Source organism: Polypterus senegalus, chromosome 14, assembly GCF_016835505.1.
Source record: "Polypterus senegalus isolate Bchr_013 chromosome 14, ASM1683550v1, whole genome shotgun sequence".
NCBI classification, from domain to species: Eukaryota; Metazoa; Chordata; class Cladistia; order Polypteriformes; family Polypteridae; genus Polypterus; species Polypterus senegalus.
In genome coordinates this window covers 62,768,078-62,794,584 of record NC_053167.1, presented here as the reverse complement: position 1 = coordinate 62,794,584, position 26,507 = coordinate 62,768,078, and the positions used below count along the sequence as shown (strand labels likewise).

At 39.4% G+C, this 26,507-nt stretch overlaps 1 protein-coding gene across 1 annotated transcript; it reads left to right on the top strand.

Moving 5' to 3' along the window:
* Positions 1-1,439: 1,439 nt before the first annotated feature.
* uox (urate oxidase) lies at positions 1,440-26,416 on the top strand. The gene is made up of 8 exons (XM_039736145.1): positions 1,440-1,569; positions 9,487-9,699; positions 9,809-9,925; positions 15,761-15,839; positions 17,032-17,218; positions 18,653-18,776; positions 22,094-22,177; positions 26,276-26,416. Exons 1-8 carry the CDS (start codon positions 1,552-1,554, stop codon positions 26,348-26,350), a joined length of 897 nt encoding a protein of 298 aa, XP_039592079.1. The 5' UTR covers positions 1,440-1,551; the 3' UTR covers positions 26,351-26,416.
* The last annotated feature ends 91 nt before the right edge of the window (positions 26,417-26,507 follow it).

Genomic DNA, 26,507 nt, shown 5'->3' with positions numbered 1-26,507 from the left:
TCTGGGACTGAGGTGGTCAAAAAACTCCTTGGTGGCAGGGCCCTGGGGGTGGATGCCCGGAGTTCCTCAAAGCTCTGGATGTTGTAGGATGTCTTGGTTTACACGTCTCTGCAACATCGCATGGACATCATGGACAGTGCCTCTGGATTGGCAGACTGGGGTGGTGGTCCCTCTCTTTAAAAAGGGGGACCGGAGGGTCCAACTACAAAGGGATCACACTCCTCAGCCTCCCTGGAAAAGTCTATTCGGAGGTCCTGGAGAGGAGGGTCTGTTGGATAGTCGAACCTCGGATTCAGGAGGAACAGTGTGGTTTTCGTCCTGGTCGCGAAACAGTGGACCAGCTCTACACCCTTAGCAGGGTCCTGGAGGGTGCATGGAAGTTTGCCCAACCAGTCTACATGTGTTTTGTGGACTTGGAAAAGGCGTTTGACTGTGTCCCTCGGGGAATCCTGTGGGGGGTGCTCCGGGAGTATGGGGTAACGGACCCCCTGATAAGGGCTGTTCGGTCCTTGTACAACTGGTTGTCAGAGCTTGGTCCGCATTGCCGGTAGTAAGTTGAACTCGTTTCCAGTGAGAGTTGGACTCCGCCAGGGCTGCCCTTTGTCACCGATTCTGTTCATAACTTTTATGGACAGAATTTCTAGGCGTAGCCAGGGTGTTGAGGGGGTCCGGTTTGGTGTGCTCAGGATTGGGTCACTGCTTTTTGCAGATGATGTTGTCCTGTTTGCTTCATCAGGCCGTGATCTTCAGCTCTCTCTGAATCGGTTTGCAGCTGAGTGTGAAGCGGCTGGGATGAGAATTAGCACCTCCAAATCTGAGACCATGGTCCTCAGCTGGAAAAGGGTGGAGATGTAGATGGTGAGAAGGGTTAATCAAGCCTGTTGACCCCATGTATGTTTTAAATACTTTTTATATATATATATATATATATATATATATATATATATATATATATATATTATGAAACACATATAGCATTTGATGGAATTGTATTTTAAAAATCATTGGTCTATTACATCATTCACTGCACTTGGGTACCAATCTGGGTGGTTTGGCGTGTGGTGGGTGTGCCAATGTGCTATCAGCGCATGTACCCAGCTATTTATAAATGACATCCTTTTATTGAGTAAGGCAGTGCAGTGGTTACCTCTGCTACCTCACACCTCCATTGTCTTAGGTACAAATCCCATGTCAGGTTGTTACCTGTGTGGAGTCTGCATGTTCTTCATCATCACATCCCAAAGACACGCATGTCAGGTCAATTGCCCCCTCTAAACTGCTCCGCCCCGAGTGTGTGCTATGATGGCAGACCAGGCAGCGCTGGCTCCTCACCCCACAACCCTGACCTGGACGTGTAGGACGCATCACTTTGTTAAACTGTTATTGATCCTCCTGCTCATCTCTGTGCCCCATCTGAGATAACTGGCCAGTTTTGTTAACTCTGTAAACATTTTCCTGCTGTGCTCTGCACCCTTCGGCCTTTAAATAGCGTCCTGAGGGCTACAACTTCTGTTGCTTAACAGTGACAGCAAAACTCCAATTTAAGAGACCATGGCTCATCAAAATAAGGTATGAGAAATAATAGTCGGCTTTTGAGTTATTAGAAATTGATACTTACGGAGGAACATTTGCATTAATTCTTCAGCACAAAGTTCTAACTTGTGCTGGCACACTTGTAACTTGTTAGTTTTTGTTTTTTTGTGATTTTCCTTCAATACATTCATGACAAGAAATCAGCCTGATGAAGAAAGTCTACATTTACAGCACAATTATTGAAATAAAAGAATATAACCATTGAACTGAATGTGTGTCCATAAAGAGCGTTTCAGTCTAAACATCTGCAGGCAGGGCATTTAAATACACTTACAGGAGAGCACAAGAGATAGGACTTGGCTGCAGTAATATATACATTTATTTATGTATGCATTAAATTATTAGCAAACATCCACGGTGATCAGTTTCTGCTTTGAATTATAGTCTACACAAATTTAAACTCTGATTTGCCTGTGTATTTGTGATATTCTGTGTAGTATACATTGTGATGCACACACGGCTCACTATCACTCATTGTTACGTGTTTTATTTTCATTTCACAACCAGCTAACACAGCAAGACAGAAAAGAATAGGAAGTTAAACCGATGCTAAATTTGATCACATTACAACTTGGTTTTAAATACAGACGAGAGTTTTATGGCCAGATATGAGGATTGTTTGCATCTCTCAGACTGACCCAGAAACCTTACTAGAGATCCACATTGTATGGAAAAACTCATCAAAAATTCAAAAGGCTTTGTTGGACAGTTATCTTATCCAAAGATCTTGACCATACATTGTTCTCTTCACTTGCTAAATGAATCTTAGCCTGAAGAGGTTTATTAATTTTTTACATTTTAGATGTCTCACTTAAAGATTTATCGATGTTGTTTCTTGTCCTAGTGTGTGTATAAACACAGGGAACTCCAGTTTCTGTATTACATCTTGGCTGAAGAAGCGGCCCGAGTTGCCTCGAAAGCTTGCATATTGTAATCTTTTTAGTTAGCCAATAGAAGGTGTCATTTTGCTTGGCTTTTCTCTACATTCATAATGGCTAACACGGTACAACACTCACATACAGTAAGCAGCTAGAAAGGCTGTCATTAGCAGGCAGGCAGACCGACAGACAGGAGACAGGCAGACAGGCTTTTATTTGTTCCCAGTTATTACCTCTGCTTATACCTTTTTTTTTTATCAAAAATGCACTTTAAAAGAATAGAAGACCTGATATGAGATGAAGTGATCTCTGACCGGCGATGACCTGTCACGGACTTCAATTCTATAAAATGACTTTACTGCTCTTTGTCACAGACAAGCATCAAAAGTGGCAACTGTGCGTTCAGCAGTAGCGATACTGAGACTGCCATTTGTTAATGTTGTTACTAAAGGTTTCCACTATCTGAGCTCTTTTTTTTTTCTTTTAAATCAGTCCTAGTCTAAATTCAATGTAACGGCTCTAACTGTTGTGAAGTGTCGCGTTTACGCAGGTCGGCCACACACACCGTCTAAATGAAGCTCAGTCCTACAGCAGCATCTTCCTTTCTCAAACTCGCAGTGCTTTCTGACTTTGTCCCAGCACCACAGGGCACCATGCAGTACAGGGCACTGAACAGTCCATTTCAGGGCCCGATCACATTCACATGGGCCATTTTGGAATGACCAGTTCACCCAGCCGGCACCTTTTAAGGATATGGGAGGAAATCAGAGGGACAAATGCTCTGTTGTTACTGAAGCGCACTCAGTGCCCAAAGGAGAATTTCACAAACTGTGTTTTTTTTTTTCTCCTTAAGTATCAGAAACACCTGAAGAATTAAATTCATTGTTAATATGTGACCCCCTGTTTTAGGCTTCAGCAAAATTTTATAAGAATGAGTTTCTATCATCAACAAAAAAAAAAAACTCAAAATGGATGGAGAGAGTTTTGAAAGCTTGCTCTTTAGCCCCGATTCCTGATCACAGCTTTCCAGAGTCATGGAGCTTTAGTTCACTGCTCACCGGCTTCTAAACAGATTGTGTAATGATTTTCGAGGAGTTGCAAAATATTTCCAGGTATCATGGTGCCCAGGGCCCTGGACTGAAGTCTTCACCCGGGCACAGGGTGCACTCTGCATGTCTACCCTGTGTCTACTTTGGCTTCGTTTGTTTTTTTTTTTTTTCCAAATCTTCCAGTTTTCCTCCCATATTATAAAGATTTGCAGATTAGGTGTGAAAATGTGACAGAACAGCACAATTTCTATGGAATACACTGTGAGGAGAATCAGTTTATCAAATGGTGACAGAGAGGTTACGCAAAATGGATATAACAGACTTGAGGATCAATGGATGTATTGATTACCACAGGCTCTAGATGTTGGTTTGGTGATAAACAGCAGAAACAGCAATGGTGTGAAGGAAGAAATCAACACAATGTTTGATTTTCAGCGTGTATTCGAGAGTTGATTTACTAGCTGTTTATCTTCTTCTTTTACTAGCTTTAGAGTAGAGCTGGAATCTAAATGACGGGCGTTAGCCGTGAATGTGTGATGCTTTACTGAGCACACAGTGTCCTGCCTTAGTCATTTCTCTCCCTCGTGTGTAAACTATTACTTTGAGGGAGAAAAAAAAGTCAAAAACCTACACCTAAATGTAATATTAATAACAATAATATTGTAACATACTGCCAGCAGTGATGTGGTGCTCCACTTAAGATTGTTTTTCACCTCGTGCCCAAAGGTACTATGATATTAAAAAAAAGGATCCAAGTGACCCCAAACTGGATATGCAGGTTACAAAATAAACAGATGGATCAAAATATTAAGAATACCGTTTTACAGCTCAGGCACACATACGAGTGGGCCGGGGGGACTGGCCGAGAGCTCGTGAGACATCACACACATGCAAAGTGGGGAAGAGTTTATGGTTTACGGCTCACTCAAGAGAGGACAACATTTTTAAAATCTGAAAGGCCTGATAGCACAGAGTGAACTCGTGGACTGAAATGTTTAATAGGTAGAGAAGGACACTAACCAAAAGCATTTCAATTTGCCTCATCATGACTCCGCTGACCTTTAGGCGATTTTAAAGCAGCGTCTCTACAACAACATGATTTAAGCTTTTAAATCTTTTGTGGTGCAGTAGAGAGTCCTGCAAATTTGTCTTTGTGGGTATTTTCCTAAGATGTCCGTTTCTCTCACCATCCGCAGGCGCACACATTATTTGAACTGGTGACCCCAAACTGGCTCCGAGTGATGTGTGCTTGTACGTGTGAACAGGCCCACGCCATTCTAAAGATGATGGTTTTTGCCCCTCTCTCCACATGTTTGGCTCCAGCATCCCAGCACTATGGAAGTGATGGATGTTGATGACGTTCACAAGTGACAAATGGCATTCAAGTGGGTTCAGTTTTCAAATCATGATATCTATCCTGCAGATGTGTTGTATCAATCTGTACTGCACTTGTGGCACTCCTGAAAAGCCCCCGAGTGTTAACCCTGGATGATTTAATGCCCAACTAAACTGTGCATTTGCAGCGTTAGTTAGTGCCTGACAACAATCAGCCTCTTGTTTTGCGGCTGTCCTTCACTTACCCAGATTAGAAAGCACCTGGCATTTTGAGAAACACTAGGTCTCCCACGAGTGGGGAAGTATGGCAGATAATGATACAACACCCCTGTAGTGTTAGGAGGTCTCTAACGGCTGTCTTGGGGACAATGAAGTAGACAAATGAATAGCTAGTGCAACGAAGTCGGAGAATGACATCATTACAGCAATTCTTTTACACAGTTTAGTAGGCTTTCCAAAGATGTTTAGATCCGCAGTCAAAATTGAAATTTAATTGTTAAATACCAGATATTACGCTGCCATTATATAAATACATATGCACATCATTTGATATGGGGCCTACAAAAGATCCCATGATCCATTCCTGGCAGAGAACAGAAAATCCTCAAAGCTTGTTAAATCAAAGAACACTGAATCTGGACATTATTTTAAAATATTGATATTTAAACTTTAGCAACTATCAGCTCAAAGACTTCTATTTAAAATAAATGGCAAGTATAAAGCTGAAACAGAAAAAGGTCACACAGAGTCACAACCATACTGAGGGATATGGAAATTGTAGAGGGAGAAGTGCTGCTCAGATTAAATAAGATGAAATCAAACAAATCACCAGGACCAGATAATATTTATCCTCGTGTTCTTAAGGAGGCTAGTGAGTACATATATAAACCCTTGACACATATTTTTAGGAAGTCACTGCACACTGGAGAGATTCCGAAGGACTGGAAAATGGCAAATATCATCCCATTATATAAAAAGGGTGACAGGGCAGATCCAAGCAACTATAGGCCAGTAAGCTTAACAAGCATCACAGGAAAATTAATGGAAGGAATTATTAAGGATAAGATTGAGCAACACATGGCAAGGACAGGAGTTATTCTGAACAATCAGCATGGGTTCAGAAGAGGGAGGTCGTGTTTTACTAACATGTTGGAATTCTATGAGGAGGCAACAAAAGGATACAATAAAAGTGGAGTTTATGATATTATTTATCTGGACTTTCAGAAAGCATTTGATAAGGTGCCACATGAGAGGTTGGGCATCAAATTAAAAGGAGTGGGAGTTCAGGGTGATGTTTTTAGATGGGTTCAGAATTGGCTCAGACACAGGAAGCAGAGGGTGGTGGTGTGAGGAACCTCATCAGAACTGGCTGATGTTAAGAGTGGTGTTCCACAGGGGTCAGTGCTAGGGCAGCTGCTATTTTTAATATTTATAAATGATTTAGATAGGAATATAAGTAACAAGCTGGTTAAGTTTGCAGATGATACCAAGATAGGTGGATTAGCAGATAATTTGGAATCCGTTATATCATTACAGAAGGACTTGGATAGCATATAGGCTTGGGCAGATTTGTGGCAGATGAAATTTAATGTCAGTAAATGTAAAGTATTACACATAGGAAGTAAAAATGTTAGGTTTGAATACACAATGGGCGGTCGGAAAATCGAGAGTCCACCTTATGAGAAGGATTTAGAAGTCATAGTGAACTCAACTTCCAAACAGTGTTCAGAAGCCATTAAGAAGGCTAACAGAATGTTAGGTTATATAGCACGATGTGTGGAGTACAAGTCCAAGGAGGTGATGCTCACCCTTTATAATGCACTGGTGAGGCCTCATCTTGAGTACTGTGTGCAGTTTTGGTCTCCAGGCTACAAAAAGGACATAGCAGCACTAGAAAAGGTCCAGAGAAGAGCGACTAGGCTGATTCCAGGTCTACAGGGGTTGAATTATGAGGAAAGATTAAAAGAGCTGAGCCTTTACAGTTTAAGGAAAAGAAGATTAAGAGGTGACATGATTGAAGTGTTTAAAATTATGAAGGGAATTAGTACAGTGGATCGAGACTGTTACTTGAAAATGACTTCATCAAGAAGAACACGAGGACACAGTTGGAAACTTGTTAAGGGTAAATTTTGCACAAACATTAGGAAGTTTTTCTTTACACAAAGAACGATAGACACTTGGAATAAGCTACCAAGTAGTGTGGTAAACAGTAAGACGTTAGGGACTTTCAAAACTCGACTTGATGTTTTCTTGGAGGAAACAAGTGGATAGGACTGGCAAGCTTTGTTGGGCTGAATGGCCTGTTCTCGTCTAGAGTGTTCTAATTCTAAAACAACCGCTTAACAGCCACACACACATAGTATATTGTATGCAGTGTCTGTACATGTTCCAATCATCTGATCATCCATCTGGCCATCCATTTTTGTAACCCACTTATCAAGGGCAACATTTTACAATGTGTCCCTGAATATGCTAGTCCAAGTGCCAATGGTCCTGTACCATTTTCCAGAAGGAAGAAGTAAGAGAAGTGGGTGTGCATAATGGCTGAGGTCTTTAATTATCCTGTTTACCTTTCAAGGCAGTGAATGTTGTATGTGACCTGAACAGAAGGAATGAGAGTACAGGTAATAATGTGTGTTGCCATCCTCGCCATCTGCGCAGCTTTATGCTCTCGAGCCAAGCAGGTGTCATATCAAGACAGGATGTAGCCAAAAAGGACAGACTCCACTGTGCACCTGTGTGTAGATGCTGGTGGGAACAAATGGAGAAATCGGAGCCTTCCTCAGATACATGAGTAAAAGTATAAGTAAAGGCACTTGTGAACCTTCTTGACAAGAGTCAAAATGTGATGCATCCACTTCAGCACATCAGTGATAGATGCATAAGAAACAAAGTCCACACGCTCAGCAGAGTTTCTGGGTTGGCTTCATTTGCCAGCAGAGAGCAGGTGCCAGGAGTTGCTATCGATAAGATTGGGGGCCATGACTTTGCCTTTGAAGAGGCCTCCAATGTCGCCAGTATTTTGTGACCTGTAGACTATGAGCACCGCTGTGACCCGACATTTGCGCTAAAGACATATGTGCACCGACAAAATCGGGAAATTTTCATTAAATATGAATTACTAGTTTCAAGCATATATCATAATGTTTATTTTAGAAGTCGATATTATGAGACGCGGCATGCCATCAGCACGGCGCGCAGATGGTCCTTAAGATCACGCCCTGCATATGTAGGAAGACGTCTTGATAGTTGAGCGTATTTAGACTTGCTGGCTGCCTGACTGCTGGTAATTCCGCTTTGTATACGACGAGTTATGCCAACCCTCGACTGAGTTATTTGTTCGCGGCATGCCTTCAGCAGTTATAACAGTTATAACCTAGCACATAATGTGTACATAATGCACACGTACGCGTCCCACTCTCTTGGCCTCTCTCGCGATTTTGTCGGTGCGCATTTGTCCGTTGCGGTTTTGTCGGTGAACCGAGCACTGCAGTATTAACTAAAAATCTGAATATCAGCGCCAGAGCCAGTCCATTTAGGCTAGGGATTATTGATCTGCCTTCACTAACCTAAGGCATGCCATTACCAAGTGGGACAATCTTACAGTCTTCTGCCACCCAATCAGTTACTGAGGCTTCTCTTTCCCATTATTGTAGTGCTCTGCTCCTCTGAGCTGGAGACAACACACTTTTAGCTCTGGCCATAATGCCAAGAGGGTCAATGTTTACGACGAGGCTATGGATGCCTCTGTATAGAGCAACCCTAAATTCATGATAAATTACACTCTAGACTTGTGTGTACTGCACTTCACATGTCAGGGAGCTCACAACGGTGCCATTCCGAGCTAATACATCAACATGTGAGAAAAGAATTTCAATTACAATTTTTCACACATTTCTTAATACAGCACAATACAAATAGATTATTCAAATTTACAAATTCCAAATCCAGCATTTGGTTAGTGTTGAACCTTCCTTCATCTCCAGAGGAGCAGACTGTGAAAGGCCAATGGTGCCAGTCAACCTATGACCTTGCTTTAGTAGAGAAGAGGCGGAGTGGGGTCTGCGCTCACAGCTGTTCTCCCACAGTGCACCGCTTGCCAACACAGCAGTTTTCACCACTGGCCAGCCTCTACTAGCTTGCCAACACTAAAAGTTGTTTTCTTTATACTAGTGATTTACTGTATTTTTTAAAGTCCGCAACGTTTGGTTGCTCTAATTCATTCCATTCTTAAAAACATGGCGCCTTACTGTGCGCGGGGCTACTTTTCATGCGTCATCTTGTATAAACAAGCTTACTCAAGTATAGGGTTGCTGAGGACCAGAGACCACCCTAGCACGTCTGGATGCAAAGGCAGTTCATCTCAGGCTAAATTCATGCCCAGATCTACACTGACAGGGGGTCCGGTTAACCTGATGAAGCCAGAGTCCCTGCAGAAAAAGCCACGCAAGACACGAACCGAACGTGCAGGGTTTGAACCGGGACCTGGGAGGCAGCGGTACAAACTACCACAATTACATGTCACCCTTTCAGTAGCTCATTAAGACTAAAATGAACTGAATTGTGTGAATGTTAATGCAGTATGTTAAAGAGAAATGTCGAGGCTTAACACGTTTTTGTCTTTTGGGCAGGCTGTGGAGTTTGTTCGAACAGGCTATGGAAAGAATATAGTAAAACTGCTCCATATTAAGAGACAAGGCAAATTTCAAGATATTAAAGAACTAGAGGTGTCAGTGCAGCTCACACTACGGACAAAAAAAGATTACCTGGACGGGGACAATGCAGATATCATTCCAACAGACACCATTAAGAACACGGTCCACGTTCTGGCAAAGCTCAAAGGGGTAGGTATTGACTGGGACTACAGATGGAGTGTACTTTGTATAACAAGGAAACAGTCATGCATTTCAATAAAACTCCGCCCTAATCACGTGCATGCGGCTGATTTGACAGGTGCGGACGGCGGAAGAATTTGCACTGGATATTTGTAGCTATTTTCTGAACACATTCAAGCACGTGGAGCGAGTGAGGGTGAACATCGATGAGGCTCCTTGGAAACGTCTCGAGAAGGTAAGTGAACGGACGAAAACCACCCCTCAAAGAGGGCAGTTAGATGCGCCCTGAAGTTCCCAGCATGTTTGAAAACTTCAAAGACAACTAAATAAATAAATAAACTAAAAAAAATGCAAGTAAGAGCTCCCCCTTGTTCATCTCTCCCACCATCCAGTGATACACGTTTGACTAACGTTATGAAATTCAAGCTGCTGCCGGTCAATAATCAGTGATCGTCACTGACAACACAAGCTAACACTCCAGCAGCCATCCAGGGGTCCTTAAGCTCCTTCTCATAGATTTTTCACTAAAAGCAGATCATCTTGAGCAGCTCTTCAATTCTGCCATTGAGGCTGTGAGGAGGCTTCTGAATTACATCACTTAGACACTCAAAGACCTGCTACGCTGTGTGTTTACCGATGAGCCGACCCCAACGGGAACCCACATTCTAACGGTTAGAAAAGTCCATTTGAGCACAGCAGCAATCCAGACCAGCGTCTCCGTGGGATTACCAAACGCATATCAGGCGGAAGTCTTAAAGCAGCAACATAAGTTAAACGCTTAAAGAATGTCCTAAAGTTGATGTGAACAAAGGTCATGTCCCTTTAACTCCTTTCATTTCTGTGAATCTTGCACTTTTACTAGAGCTGTACAAAATTTGCCTTCCACCTACACTGAAGATATTATTTATTTTTCTCAATGCATTTTTGCTGTAGAGCTGCCTGGTTGTGCAGCAGTTAGCGCTTTTTCTTCACAAAACCAGTGCCCTGAATTGGAATCCTGTCTGCTGTCCATGTGGAGTTCACCCTGGGTCTCACATCACTAAAGACAAGCTGGTTAGGTTAATGGGCCATGTTAATGTCAGAGCACCGTGAGCATGTGTGTGAGTGTGCCCTGTGATGGACTGATGCCCTCTTGTGCTCCGTGCTGCCAGAATCCGTTTGAGAATGTTATTCGTGAAGTGCCGGGCAACTGCCTACTGCATGCCTCACATTCTTGCAATAATGGGTTTGCTTGATAATTTAAAGCTAAAAGCAGTTGCCAATGAAAACGGTCATCATAGTAGAAAGACTAATCTTGGTGGTAGAATACTTCACCCAGTTTGATTTGCTCCTGGAGTGCCTGCTTTGTAAAGCTTGCATATCCACCCTCTGCTTATATGAGTTTTTGTCCAAGTCCAGAAGCTTATCTTGCCATCATTAGGCAAAAGGCAGCAGCCAGTCCTGGGGCCTCATGTATAAAGCCGTACGTAGAACTCGCACTATAACATGGCGTAAGCACAAAAGCCAAAATGTGCTTACGCACAGAAAAATCCAGATGCAGGAATCTGTGCGTACTCCAACTTTCACGTTCTTCCGCTACATAAATCCCGATCAGCGTGAAAACTAACGCTCGTGCACGCGCATTATGTAACACCCCAACTCCTCCCAGAATTACGCCTCTTTGAATATGAAAATCAATATAAATCGCCCCTAAGCGCAGCCTTCTGTGAAAAGACAATGGGAAAAGCACAGGGAAAATATAAGAATTTCAGCGAATACCAAGTGGAGGCAAAAGAAAAACATACTATTTGTTCAAATAAACCGTGGTATAATCAACAAAAGGAAGTTGATCGAGTGACATAGCGTGTTGGAGAAACTTGAAAGCTCACATTCACAAAATCACACAGTGCCGGAAATAAAAAAGAAGTCACATATCAAAGTCGCTGTGAAAAGGCGAGTTGTAGCCCACTGTCTGAGTGTCATATGAAAGCTTATTAGGGTACAGAGAAAAAAAGGCACACAGTGGGGAAAAAGCACGAAATGTTAACTTCAATCTCGACATTTCCACTTTAATCACGTAGTTTATTTTGTCATTTAGTAGAACATTATAAACTTCATCTTAAAATCGTTTAATTAACCAGTTTCTCAAATCACATCGTAATTAAAGTAGCACGTTAAATGCTTTGTTTTGTATGTGATCTTCTACTCGTATGTGATCTATGTGTGTGAATCACTACTTGCTTCTTAAACCGGCTCTCTTCCTCCAACTGGACACAGAGTCCATTACATTCGTGATATTACAGCTCTCTGAATAACTCAAATACTGAGATGTATACGTGATGTCATTTTCATGATGATAGCAGTTAAAGCACGTTATTAAACATGGCTTTCACGCCATAGTGATTGTGTACGACCTTCAATGAAATAATTTATTGCAGCAGTACTCAGGGGTGGCTCTAGGCTTGTGGTGGCACTGGGCAGAGGAAGAATCGGTGGCTCCTTCGCCAGCCAATGTCAATATGGTATCTTATGCACGGTGGATGGCCACATCCGTTGCGGACACTGCATAGCCGCCTCGTGCTCATGACAAGCATTTATCTTTTGCCGAAATTTGCCGCTGCGTTTTTAGCTGTGTTGTTATTTTCTCTTTCTGTTTTATATTCAATATATATTGGCGTAGCCGTCACTGCAGTCAGTGCTTTTCTTATCCCAAATACCCAATCAGAATTGGGGAGCGCCGATTCTTCAAAACGTTTAAGGAACATTGAAATATCTTCGTAGTACATGTTTAATTATTCTATCCTTCACGACACTCCCAGTGAAGAATAAAGATTATTTAAATGAAGTTAAAGTTTTATCTGTATAATTTAATAAACATATTTTGCTGCATTTCATCATAAAAATGATATCGTCATCATATGTAAAAACGTGCTTTATAAAGTGGCTCAGGTTGTGCGATATTATAACTGTAGTGCAAGTTTACAGTGGGGTGATTGTACTTATAAGTACAAACAGTTCTACAAGGAGCAATTGATTGAGTGCATTTAAAGTTCTTGGGATTAAACTATTTCTGAACCACGAGGTCCGTACAGTAAAGGCTTTAAAACGTTTTGCCGTGGCTGAGACAGCGTGTCCTTGAAGCTGTATACCGATAATTCTCTTTCCGATCAGCTGCTGCTGTGATTCACACTCAGATACAGTGATATAAATACTCTGAGTGGTGCAGTGAGAGTAATATGGAAAAAGATGATCCGCTGTGGCAACTCCTAACGGGAGGAGCTGAAAGAAGAAGAAGAAGAAGAAGTGAGAATAACAACGCTAAAGCAGTATGGTATTTGAAATACTATGGCTATTCCCTGGACCATTATATTGTTACAAGTTAATTACAATCAGATGTGTTACACTAATAAACAATATGCAGTTAGTTTCTGTGTATTTATAAAGCCGCGTCAGGAAAATAAGGTGTAACCACACAGGAACAGTAACAGTAGCACTGCTTTGACGCTGGATGCAGCCAGTCTGCAAAACCGAGCGGAGAACTTGCGTACGACGAGGTATGAGGTACCGTGGAAAAGTGCGTGGATTTACGCCAAGTGTAGGTTTTATACATCGCGATTTGAATGTGGAAAAGTTCTTACGCAACATTTCTGTGCGTACGCACCGTTTATACATGAGGCCCCTGGACAGGACAACAGTGACGCACACACCTAAACTCATCAGTACCTGCGGAAAAAACAGATGTAGGCAGATGACACAGCCATGTTATGAAGGCAAAAACAGAAGAATACATAAAGCTGAAATGCAACAAAATGAGTGCTTACATGTCATTGCCAAGTATGAAGGCTGCCAGAGGATACAAGCAATTTATAAGAACTGATGACAATATTAAAACATTGGGTGTGCTCTCCCTTAGACTTTCTTGTATACTCAGATGTGGGGATGGATATTTGAGGCGTAAACTGCAACACAACGATTTTTATATTATGTACATTAAAAAACCATCAACAACAAGTCAAATCAAATTAAAAACATATTGAACAATTATTATAAAAGTTGAATAATCAGACTCTGCAGCTGCATGAATAAAAGGTAAAATACCACTTCCGGTTAGTGGAAATAACCTAAAAGTTGACAGAAATCTACATTTTGTATCTAATATTTGTATGCAAAATTTGGCTGACCTAAGTGAAAGCGTACTCAAGTTATTGTGTTTCCATACACACAAACACACAGACAGAGAGAGAGGTTAGGAGCGCACGCTGAGACAGCGCATTGCCAGACCACCACATGACAAACCAACTCAGGATCTCAGATTAGGACCGAGTGCGGCCATGCAGTGGGTGACACCTCAGCACCACACTAGTTCAGATGGAGTGGAACAGTGTGAGGTTTTTTATGGTGGCTGGAGTGCCAATTCTGCCACCAACCCCCAGGTGTTTCCCTGTAGGTTGGAGGGCCTACATGCAGGGCTTGATGCAGATTAACTTTAAACCCAGGACGGAGCAATTGCAGTTTAAGGGCCTTGCTCAAGGACCCAAAAAATTAGAGTCACTTTGGGCTTTTACGGGATTCGAACTGGCAACCTTCTGATTGCCAGTGCAGATCCCTAGCCTCAGAGCCATCACTGTGCCCCATACAGACAAGCACACAGACATAATTCCAAAAATGGTATTTTCGGACTCAGGGAGGTCTAAAACATCAAGATTCATCAAAACCTCAAGGTTGAATTTTTGGACAATCACAATACTTTCCCTATTCGAGAAAGTAAAAAAAGAAATTCGGAAGTGAACGTCAGTAGGCTTTGCGCCCTAGGAACGAAGTTACCTGAACTATTCTATAACATTTCAGTAATTATTTACTGCTCTGATGCTGATCTTTCTGATCATAAAATAGGTCATTACAATAGCAATTGATGAGAAGAATTCATACTTAATTGTAGAATTACGGTATTTGAGGGTTCCTCTAGAGCGCCTCTTTCTCTCTCACAATTTGGCTCTAAAAACTGATCAGCACATCGTCATTTCATAACAGGCTTAACTTTTGACTTTGGTATTTTTCTGTCTAGCCAGCCATTTTAGCTCCAGAACATCCTCAAGAAACTGTGATAAACAGACAGACACACATCCGTCATCGATATATCGATATTTTCAGTATCGGGGACCCTACAACATCGAGATCCATCAAAAACCGTAGAACGAAATTTTTGACGAATCAAAAGCTTTCACTTCTCCCCCATAGATGATAGGTTATGGAGCGGGAGGACGCAAAGCAAAAAGCTACAGCAGCCTGTGATTAACTGCTAATCCATTTGTGGGAGAATTCTGCTTTGTGCCCACATCAAGTTATAATCGCCTACAAACCTAAACTGGATTGATCACGGCTGGAAATAAAACTATTCAGCACCACATAAATACAGCCAGAGTGGCACCACATTTACAATATGTATTGTTATTTAATATTTCTTTAAAAAGAAATGTTTAGGCTTCAAAAGCTAAAGATTTTTTTAATTTAATGTATACTTTTGAAATAATTCTAATCTGCCACGTACAACTCCAGGCAATATTGTCATTGCAAAAAACAGTACAGTAGAGACAAATGGTGTTCAATATCAAAATGTCTTGTTATCATATCCTACAGTTCTGCTGTAGTGCTTCAAACATTCAAGATGTTGTGTTAAATGCTAGTGTTGCATCTTCTCCCAATCGACCGCCTCATGACCACTGCTGTGCACTGCTCTGAAATGATAAAAGTCTTAAATGCGGACATACTGTATGTAAAGCATCTAAGCGGACGGATTAATCCTCCACCCTTCACGGTCACAGTGCTCGAGTATTAAGTTAATCTTATATATTACATTAATTCTGCTTTCAGTTCTCTTTATTTGCTACAAATGCTACTTTAGTCTTGCAGAGGTGAATGATTGATATTAGTGTAATACGCCGTTTGGTTTGCTGTGTAGAACACATTTCTTTACGTTAAAAAAAGTGTAAAATCCCTACCGTAATAATAAAAAAAACTAACAGACATTCAGCTTTATGCTATTCTTTATGCGATATTCTTGTCTCTTACATTGTGTTTATTTGTTTGACAGAATGGAGTTGAACATGTCCATGCTTTCATTTACAGTCCAGAAGTTATTCATTTTTGTGAGGCTGAGCAGTACCAGAATGGTGAGTTACATTTCATTATCAGTGCCACAGTACCCATTCATCTATCACAAGTCAGCATTTTACCACAGTGGCAAGAGAAAGGCCTTTACACTGCAGGAGTCAACATTATACTTACATTTTTTCCCTAAGGAGTTAAGACTAGAAATATCTGTGAAATAATACAAAAGACAAAAAGTGTCTTTATTGGCTACTTATAATACATTTATAATAGAAAATAATGAAGAATGAATTGATCTGCTGGTACACCTATTGAAATCACACAAACTGTGTGCTGTTCTGATACATCAGGCTAGGGTAGCCTTTCTCTATGACACTCAACCCTGAGATTCATGAGAAGGAGGCCGACTGTATTAAATAATAAACTTACATGGGAGGAACAAACAAAAATGAACAGATGTTCACCAGAACTAAACATACATGTTGCTACCCCGCTAGATTTGCTTAAACAGGTCTTAAATTCCTGTCCATTTTGTGGGACAGCTCACCCCCTTGCCCACTTCAGAAAAAAAACACCAAATACTCTCTGGGTCAATTCTTGCTCCTCTCTCTCTTAGAGCATTAGCCTCTTTTTGCTCACCAGTAAGCCATGATTCTTCTACCGTCCAGTTTCAAAGAATTTTCTAATTTAAAGCGCCTTGACCCGACTCTTGGGTCAGAGATGATTTTAGGGCTGCAAAATGGATACCAGACTACAACTTCTTGTAGCAGCCTCTTGTGTCATCAGTTTACCTTAAACGACTGGGCCTCTCAGCCAGTGTCTTATCTGTCCCACATCATTAACTGGAAAAACTCATCTTGCCAGCAAACAGCCAAATGGAAAAATATTGCCTTATGCTGCCCAGGATGCCTTACAACTTCATGCTGTACTCTGCCCCTAAGGAGAGGTTTATGAACTCCTTCACTCCGCTGTGACACCTGCCCACTATTGTCCTGGAGAAGCACTACATGCCTCCCCCAAGGCCACAACTCTGTCTGTTCCACTTCTAAGGCACAGACCTTGAAGTACCTGTGGCTCCAGCAGTTCCCTCCTCTCCTTCTCACAAGGTAAAGTACAGAACCTCTCGTTTTGTCAGTGACGTTCTCTCATTGCTGCCCTAGCTGCACATAACACCTAGATAGCCATGCACCCTTTATGCTGTATATGTGAAGAGACTCCTACACATTAAAGTAAAATAAACTCTTTATTAAACAGAGGCCCCGGTACTACACAGTGGTCTGAAAGAGATGAAGGTTCTGAAAACCACTCAGTCTGGCTTTGAAGGTTTTATCAAGGATAAGTACACAACCCTGCCAGAAGTGAGGGACAGATGCTTCTGCACTGTGGTCTATACAAAATGGCGGTACAATAAATTCAGGAACATCGCATTTGACTCAATATGGTAACGTATTATATATTATCTTGTCATTTTGCCACATTAGGTGCTTTATTTACACCAGATTTCCACTGATATTTACTGCAGTCTGATTTCACTAAAGCAATCCATGCGTCACTACATAAAATTAATGTTTTCAAGAGATCTTCCTCTGAATTTGACCTTGGACTCGTGCAATCTTTTTCAGTTCAAAGTTTCTCCCTGTCTAAGAAGTTTGCTGAGTTGGAAGACAGCTTCTGAAATCTGTACCAAACAGAATACATCTTAGCATCTATTTTCGGAACCTTTTCTTTTCCATTTAAAAGTCACAGGATGTTGTATCAGGTGCATAACGACTGGCATGCCAACCCAATAAAATGCACATTCGCATTTGGCTACTCTACAGCAGCCAGTTAACATGATCTGCACATACATCATTTAAATGTGCAATGAAGCCAGAGTAGCTACAGACTATCCCCAGAAATCATGGGATTCAATAGCACTAAACACTGGGCCCCCCCAAAATCTCACCTAACTATTGTGGGCAACTTGCTACTTCTTGCCACTTCAGCCTTCTGACATCATCATCTAGCCAGGTGGGTGAATTTGTAAGGTCTGTATGTCCAGCATGAAAGGGCACCATGCTGTCATTTTTGTTTTTATGTTGAACTCATTTTGCATGCACTTTTCCAGACCCTCGGTAACATTTAACCATTCCAGAATCCAAGCCAAGTCCCAGTGGAAGCTCTTTGACAGCCAGATTAGCATTCCAACCAAGAAAAATGACTACATTGGACTTGTTGTACTCACCTCTACAAGCTGTTTTTTTAACTATACGTTTTCTTATGTTTGTCCAGGAAGAAACTCACCTAGGATGGGTATCAGTCCAACAGGGCAATTTCAGTTTTGCTAAAACAGCATGGAAAAAAATCGACACAAATACATAGAGAACATGCAGACTACACTAGAGCCTCAGAGGCCTGTGTTGTCTTTACATAATACACATTCTTTATTATTCATTAAAACGTTTTTGAAGTTGTTGTAGATAAATAAAAGGAAACAAAGGTTAAACTGAACTGATGCAAATGAGTAAAATGACACGGTTTACAATATTGTTCCTTTTACATTGCTTTGAAAGGTGAATTTGACTTTTTTAATTACAGTTTCTGGTGGTGCTCACTATAAGATGAAGTATATTAATTGTGTAAAGGCCAAACATTTGGAGACTTACTGGCACTAGCAGTGAAACACACAAAGCCTCCAAAGTTCTGCCTCCATCTAAGACTCACTGTATGTTCCAGAGTGGCTTATTTTACATGCCTGTCCATTATTATAAAGATATTTAAACAACTGGATTTCAAAATTACCTTTGTTTGTTATAGAAAGGTGTACATGGGTGTGATCTGCTTGTCTAAATAATTAGTACAATAAATAATAAGAAATCATTTCTCCCATTTTCAGCCACACTGTAAAGAACAGCATCATTGAGCAGTTTGCCGGCCCTTATAATGAAGGAGAGTACTCACCGTCTGTTCAAAAGACTCTTTATGACACTCAAGTCTTGGTTCTCAATAGAGTTCCCGAAGTAAGTCACTGTAAAATCACTGTTTAACCAATTTTGTCTAAAATACTGAGTTTCTTAAACATATTCAAATTTTTATGGGCAATCCTAAAAAATATGCACAAGCATATGTGTTTAAGCGTTTAAGAATATTCATACAATAGTACAAGTAGTAGTAAATTAGAGTTCACTTATGTCCAAGTGACCTTAACATTTGCAAAACAAATAAATCTGTTATGTATTCAGCAGGAGGATCAGACCCAGACATCTCCAAGTCCTCGGGTTCTTGAGGCTGATCCTCCAATTAGCTGTGAACCACCAAGTCTCACTGAGACTGCACAGGTAGTGAACCAGCTGAGGGTAGGGAAGGCTGCAGGGATCTGTGGTATCCGGGGTGAACTTCTCCAGGCTGGCGTCATCCCAACTGACGGGAAAACGGGACTTGTCATTTGTTGTCCCTATCTGGAAAGAGAAGGGCGATAGCCTAGATTGTGGCAACTACAGGGGGATAACACTCTCCTTGGTGCCGGGTAAGGTCTTTACTAGGGCCATCTTCAATAGGATCTGTGATCACTTGCTCACCTACCAGCGACTGGACCAGTCTGGTTTTACGCCTAAGAGGTCTACCATCGACCACATCCTGGCACTGGGGGCTCTCATGGAGCGCAAACGCAAATATTGGCAGTTTTGTTGCAGTTGATCGAGCTGCCCTGTGGGACATCCTGGGGTTTCATGGGATTCACACCAAAGTTGCTGGATATCATGACTGGCCTTTACACTGGTACTGTGAGTACTGTTCAGAGTGGAGGCAGAACCTCTGCATTTTCTCAGTTGTTTCTGGGGTGTATTCTTGCTCCTACTCGGTTCAATGCGTGCATGGACTGGGTGTTGGGCAGGGTCGTGGGGTCCAGCAGCTATACATCCTAGAATGCCACACTACTATATATTCACAGCACTCCAGGTTTTTCTAGTTTTAAGTTATTTTTTAGTTTTAGTTGTATTTAGTTTAAGTTTGATTTAATTTTTCATTCTATTTTTTTTACTTTTTAGCAATTAACTTACTGTTTGTGACATTATATTTTTGTTTTCCTCATCCAATAAATATTCACACAGACACTGTTCTACAATGATAAAAACAGTTTTTTATATAATTGTCAAATTTCATATTATTCATCTTGCATTACAGTCAACCTAATACATGAATACTGTACATGTAACATACAATTTGACTGCGAAAGAGCTCAATTATCTCACAATAATGTGATAGTTCAAGCTTTCCAGCGTAATAAAAAATGAAAGATTCAAATAACTAGAATGCACTGTTGCCGCTTGAAGCCAAAAAGTTAATGAAATTGCAATTTAATTTTAAAAACACTTTAAGTTTTACTTATGTGAATACCTTTGTGAGTAAGATCACTGCACACAAATACTTTTTTTTTTTAACTGATGCTACAAATGTCATCTGCCCTTTTCTAAACTTTGAAAGTATATTTTTCTCTGGGAATTCTTACTTTGGTTATTTCTTGAAATACTTGAACTGTGTTCATAACAGTAATAACAGAAATATAAATATGTTTTGCTATGTATACAGTGTATTTCTACGTGCATACTTACATCATATACTGTCTTTAAGATTATTTTAGATCACTCACTGAATATGCAACATACGATATAAACAAGTTCTATACCTGTATTGTTATTAGTGCTTTACTAGTACATGTGCTAGAAGCATTACCTTATGGCTTCCCATACGGCAGCAGAATGCTAGGAATTGTATCAGTAGACCACCCTGTTTCAAAATAGTATCCATATTAAACAACTAGATTAAAATTAAACTGATACTTCATTTATAGGTTTCTGCTACTAGACCTCTTTTCTGCTTGTAACAGATTTTTTTTATTCTACTACTTTTTACGTTGATTTGACAGCTGGACATTGCTATATAATAATAACAATTGCATTAATAATATTGACGAAGAAGAAGACGACGAAGACGAAGAAATAATTTACTTCAAAATTTCACTTTTTTGCCAGGGCCAGCAGAGTGCTGGCTCTTTGTAGTAAAAGAGATTGAAAAACTAAAAAAAAAAAACAAAAAAACTGACAATTTCAGAATAGAACGTTATCAAATGAAGACAGAAAGGTAACAAAGTGTTTTTTGTTTTTTTACAAATGTTCTTGAGTAAAAGTAAAATATAGTCTTGCCAAATACATCTCCAAAATATCAAGTTCTTCCCCAAACATACTTAAGTACAAGTAACGCAGTAAATCCACCTCTTTGTGTGTTTTATTTCCCACCATAAAACCTTGCTATACCAAACTTGAGTAACTTCAGTTTCAATTCTGCACTTCAGGTAGTAGGTGGCTGCATAATTTACTTAACATTTACATTTTTATTGCTGCATTTTGCAAGAGAACAGTGCCAGAGGAGATCAGTGATATGGTGCCCAATTGAGATACATGTTGATGTAGGGGTTTAGATAGCAAGAGGTTGCACACATACTAATTAATCTTGTCTAAACTTACTGTTAAGCATTATGGAGGAAACTCATGGAAATGCAGTTTACGCCAACTTAACAATACAGCCGTGAGCTTCTTATAAATATATCGCCAGTATGTACGTTCGCATGCATTTTATGCAAAAAGACAAGTGTTATGTAATTCAATATTATAACTTTTGTTTTTCTTGTTTTCCTTTTGTTGTGCTTTTCAGACAATTTTTCATTTTTATTTTTGCTTTAGTTAATGAAATGATTATTTCTTGGTTAATGACAAGTTCTTTTTAGTTTTCATTAAAAGGTAAAACACTGCTGTACTCTGTACACTGGACAATAATGCTCCCAGTAACCTATAACACTTGCACCCCGGAATAAAAAAAAAATGAATAATGTTTGAAAACTAAAGCTTCCTGATAAAAAAAAACAAATCCCAAGACAAACCTATAACCCATAAAGTAATCTGAATGTCACAAAAGTGGTACACTGTAAACCACATATGATTTAATTGCTAGATAGATAGATAGATAGATAGATAGATAGATAGATAGATAGATAGATAGATAGATAGATAGATAGATAGAAAGAATAAGATAAGATAACTTTATTAATCCCCAAGGGGAAGTTCACATAAGTCAACGAAAGAAAAACAGGCAAAAAGCCTGGTTGTACAAGAAATACAAAGAGGTGCCTTGAATTTTTTTAATGTTTGTGTTAATGCAGTCTCTGTTGCCAAGAGGGAACAACTGACAATATGTAGCACATCTGCCTCTTGTATTTTATCTCTGGACTAGATGACAAATAAATTGCAAACTATGCCCTCATCTGTTGTTTTCTTCTTCTTAGATCGAAGAGATTGAGATAGTTATGCCTAACAAGCATTATTTCACCATAGACATGTCAAAAATGGGGCTGACAAATAAAGATGAGGTAAGATGACATATTTACTCAGTTTCATTGTGAATTACAAAAAGGTTCAATGCACACCTTTCTTCAAATAAAACCTGAAATACTTTTAAGTGAATCATTAGGCTTTTAACCCAGTAAAGTCAAGTTTGAGAAGCCTGTTATTTACCTAACGGTTCAGTGCTCCTCCTCATTCCTGCTTTATCTTTAGCTGCTTGACAAAAGCAGCCTAATTTGGCTCCAGTAAGATCCCTGTGTGAAACTAATCTGTAAAGAAAAAGGATCGGTCACTGTCTTGAGTCAAGCTCTTTTTCCTGTAGTTTCTCATCCTGCATTTTATAGCACCCACTTAACCCCAGACATTTACGGTCTCAACTAAAGCTTATCCTTGTGACATTACATGACATATTTATATGATGTCTTATAGTGTAATTACTGTTTTAGACGTAGCAGTATCTTAGAACTAACATACACAGTATGGCAACAAACATAAAAAGGCCAACTATCAAAGACAGGTTACGGGGTCAGTGGGGCACTGGGAAAAGTAGATAAGATTTTTCTTAATGCTTTCTGCATTTGCAGTTTTCTGGAAGTGTGCTCTCTCATGGAATAAAATAATGATTCAGTACATTCATTGCCAACACTGTGTAAGGGAGGCTCAAGCAGAAATACTTTTAAACAGTAGACCACTGTAAATGTTTGCCAGGTATACTCTGTGCTTGAGTCAGTTGCATGAATTATTTGGAGCTAACAGTCTCTATTTATAGATGACTTTTGGAAGATGCACATTTTTCTTTCTTTGGTTTCTCTAGCCTAGAATATGTGTGACTTACTAAATGTACTGCAGTAGATACGGGGGTTGTTCCTGCCAGTTAAACAGAGGAGTACTCTGGAGAATCTTACAAATACTTGTAGGCTTTTGCTGGCCATTTGTGAAAAACAGCATGAATCACCTAAATGCAGTAAATTGTTTCCATTAAAGTTGGCATATGCTGACATCTCATACTGCATATTTGTAAAAATGCAAATAAGCTGAATGGTGCGCCCCATGGAGGGGGCAAAGCAGTGTTTCAAGTCCAAGTTGCCCATATGGAGTTTGCATGTTCTCCCTTTTTTCCATGGGTGTTCTCCCATATCCTCAAACACTTAGATGTTGTAGGTCAAATGCCAATTCCAAAATAAACAGTTTGGGTGGGATTTGTGCTGAACTAATGGTAATTCCTGCCTTGTGCCAGATGGGCTTTTTATCCAATAAAACCACTTTAAGGAAAACACTCTCACTGGACTGAGGACCCAAAATGGAAAACAAATTCATAAAACCAGTATTTCAGAAACGTTTCTACATGGAATATAAGAACAACGCTAGTGGAAAGCTAAGTTGGCAGCTTCCAGCCTTCACTCTTCAGTATCATTAAAATCAAAAACAGAAAATGTTGCATCAGTATAGCTGAATACAAGAACTCAAAAAAAGTACACTGTTACAGTTTTAAAAATGTCTGACTAAGCCATCAAATTTGGCTTTGCCATTATGTGTGGATTAATAATATAACACTAAGATTCACAGGATGATCATAACTGCCTCATTCATTAGTTTACTGAAAAAACAGACATCTTTTCTGCAAAAGCAGGAGTTCTTTAACATTGTAGAAACTAATTTAGTGTTCTTGAAAATATTTTTCACATTTATACAGAAATAGGACAAAAATCAAACGGAAAGCATTACCATTCTGTGCATATCTCATATAAATCACCACCTTGAAGAAACATTATTCACATTCAAATTAAAACACAAAATTGTGTAAAACAAAGTGTTATCATTTGACGATGAACTGCAATATTCTTTGATTAAAAAAAAAAAATCAGAAGCAGCCTAAGGAAAGTGAATTTTTCACATTTTTTAATCAAATGGCATCTTTAAAGAGAAGCCTTAACAAACATGTAATCTTTAACATCTAGCTTGCAGCAAATACTTGCATGTCTTTTTAAAAGTTCACTTTTGATAATTTAACTGTAAAAGTGCAAATATCTTTTACCACAATAATAACAACTGGATATAGTTAAAAATGCCTCTTGTATGCCTTATGTGATGAGATGAAAAGTAAACTGAAAAACACATTTCATTATATCCGTGTGACTCTGGTTTCCTTTACTGTTGTTACTCACATAAACACATAAGCACTATTATGCCTTTAAGGCAACAACGTTTTTAACATGTCTAACTAAACATTATATATTCCTTTACAAAGTAATCCAAATACAGTAGGGGCAAAGTTTTGGGACTCCTCTATTCATTAAGTGACACTGTTTGTTTCATTATAGCATTACAAGGAGTCAAAGCCTATCCAGGAAGATTCACGCACAATGCAAATTGAATAGCAGCACATCTCACAACAGATCAATTTAAAGTTACCAATTAAACTAATATGCATACCGTTAGAATGAGGAAAAAAACATGAGAACACAGAGAAATACTACATGGACGTGGGGATAACGTATAAACTCTGAAACACTGACCAGGCCTAGAACCAAACCCAATTCCCTGGATCTGCCCCTGGAAATTATGCACCACCCTGCACCCCCTTCGTTAAACCTTATATGCAAATATTGTGCTGTAAACTGGAAGGAAAGAATCGCGTACAGTAGATATCAATGATTCTCCTCCTCTCCACTGAGTGCTATACTGTGTTCACCTTGTACGTGTTTCACATTCCAGGTGTGCTTCACTTAACACAGTGTATTTTGAAAATGTACACATACAAGATAAAGACCTGCTGCAGAAAAAAAAGCCTCAATAAGCAAACATTTTCATACTTCAAATTTATTAAAGGCTGTTACAAAAAATACATTTACTACTGAGCAACTGTTTCATATAGAACATTGTCTTCTGATAAAAGGGTTTGGTAACAAAAAGCTGGCAGAAAGTTTTCTCACAATTTGAATGTCCTATAGCAGAAGGCTGAGCAGCAGTAGTGTACGGGTCAGTTTAGTTTCTACTTCCCAGTGTAAATAATTATTTCAAATGGAGAGTTTATTATTACGCCTTAACACATTAGAAGGAGTGCAGCAGATGCGCCGCCGCTGTGTGTGTAAATTAATTAAGCATAGTGATAGGCTGGTTTCTGCCCTGATACCATTGCTGACCAGAAAGGACAAGTCATTGACCGAAAAGGTATAGGAAACTGAATGCTAATGCAAACTAGCTATTACATGACAGAGTAATCTTGATTTTTGGTATTCCACAAAGATACTGGTATACACATTTTGATCATTTTACATACCCATCACCTTTCAATAACAGTCATACCCAACAAAAATTAACAACCACTTGCAGGAGCCTACAATGTATTTTACCAATTGGGCAACTGTAATTGGAGCAGATGTGCATCTCAGTAGGCAATATTCGATTTATATAATTCAAGTTAAAAAACAAATAAAAATTGCATAAGGTATGAACAGTCTCATATTATTCATAACAAGTCCCACCTTATTCCCCATAATTATATGTTTACAAATGCATGTTTTAAACACTGGGAGAAAGAAATTCATTTGCAAAAGAAAAAATAAATTAAGGGTACTCTACACTGAAAAAAAATGATGATTCACACTTAATATTTTCAATCTGAACCAATATAAATCTTTTTATCTTATTGATCCCACAATTTTTAAGTTGAGGCAAATCATTTAGAGTTATTGGGTGCAATTCACTTTTTTTTTTTTTTTACTGAAGTAAATCTATTTTTTAAGTTGTTCTTCTTTTTTGGCAGTTGGAAAGCCATCAAACTGGGACGTTCGACCGAAAGAATATACAAACGGCCCCTAAACACAGCACATGAACAACCTAAAATATTAAGTTAAATGAAATAGGATTTTTATGTTTATTCCCTCCACCATAACTTAATTTGGTACAAACAATTTTTTTTTACTTTGATTGAGATCTGAAACCAAATATTTCAAGCTGCAACACTAAATGACTAATCTTAAGTTGCTTGAAAGAGAAAATTTACGTTGAATGAACAACATCAATGTTATACTTTTTTCAGTGTAGCATAAAAACTAAATTAATTTTTGGTGGGATTACTGGCAAAATACACTTTAACCAGCTGTGTTATTTTTTCATTTTAGGTGCTTTTACCTTTAGACAATCCTTCTGGTAACATAACTGGTACAGTGAGAAGAAGGCCTTTCTCCAAGCTTTGAAGCCATCTGGACTCCTAGACAATAAAAGCTGCAACTTTATCCATTTAATAAAGATACTTTCCTGTGGCTGGAAAAATCTCTTTTCTTTTATTCTGCTTAGGTGATTGTCTTATACTGTATTTCTTTAATCTAAAATAATAAGCTTAATTAAAACCTA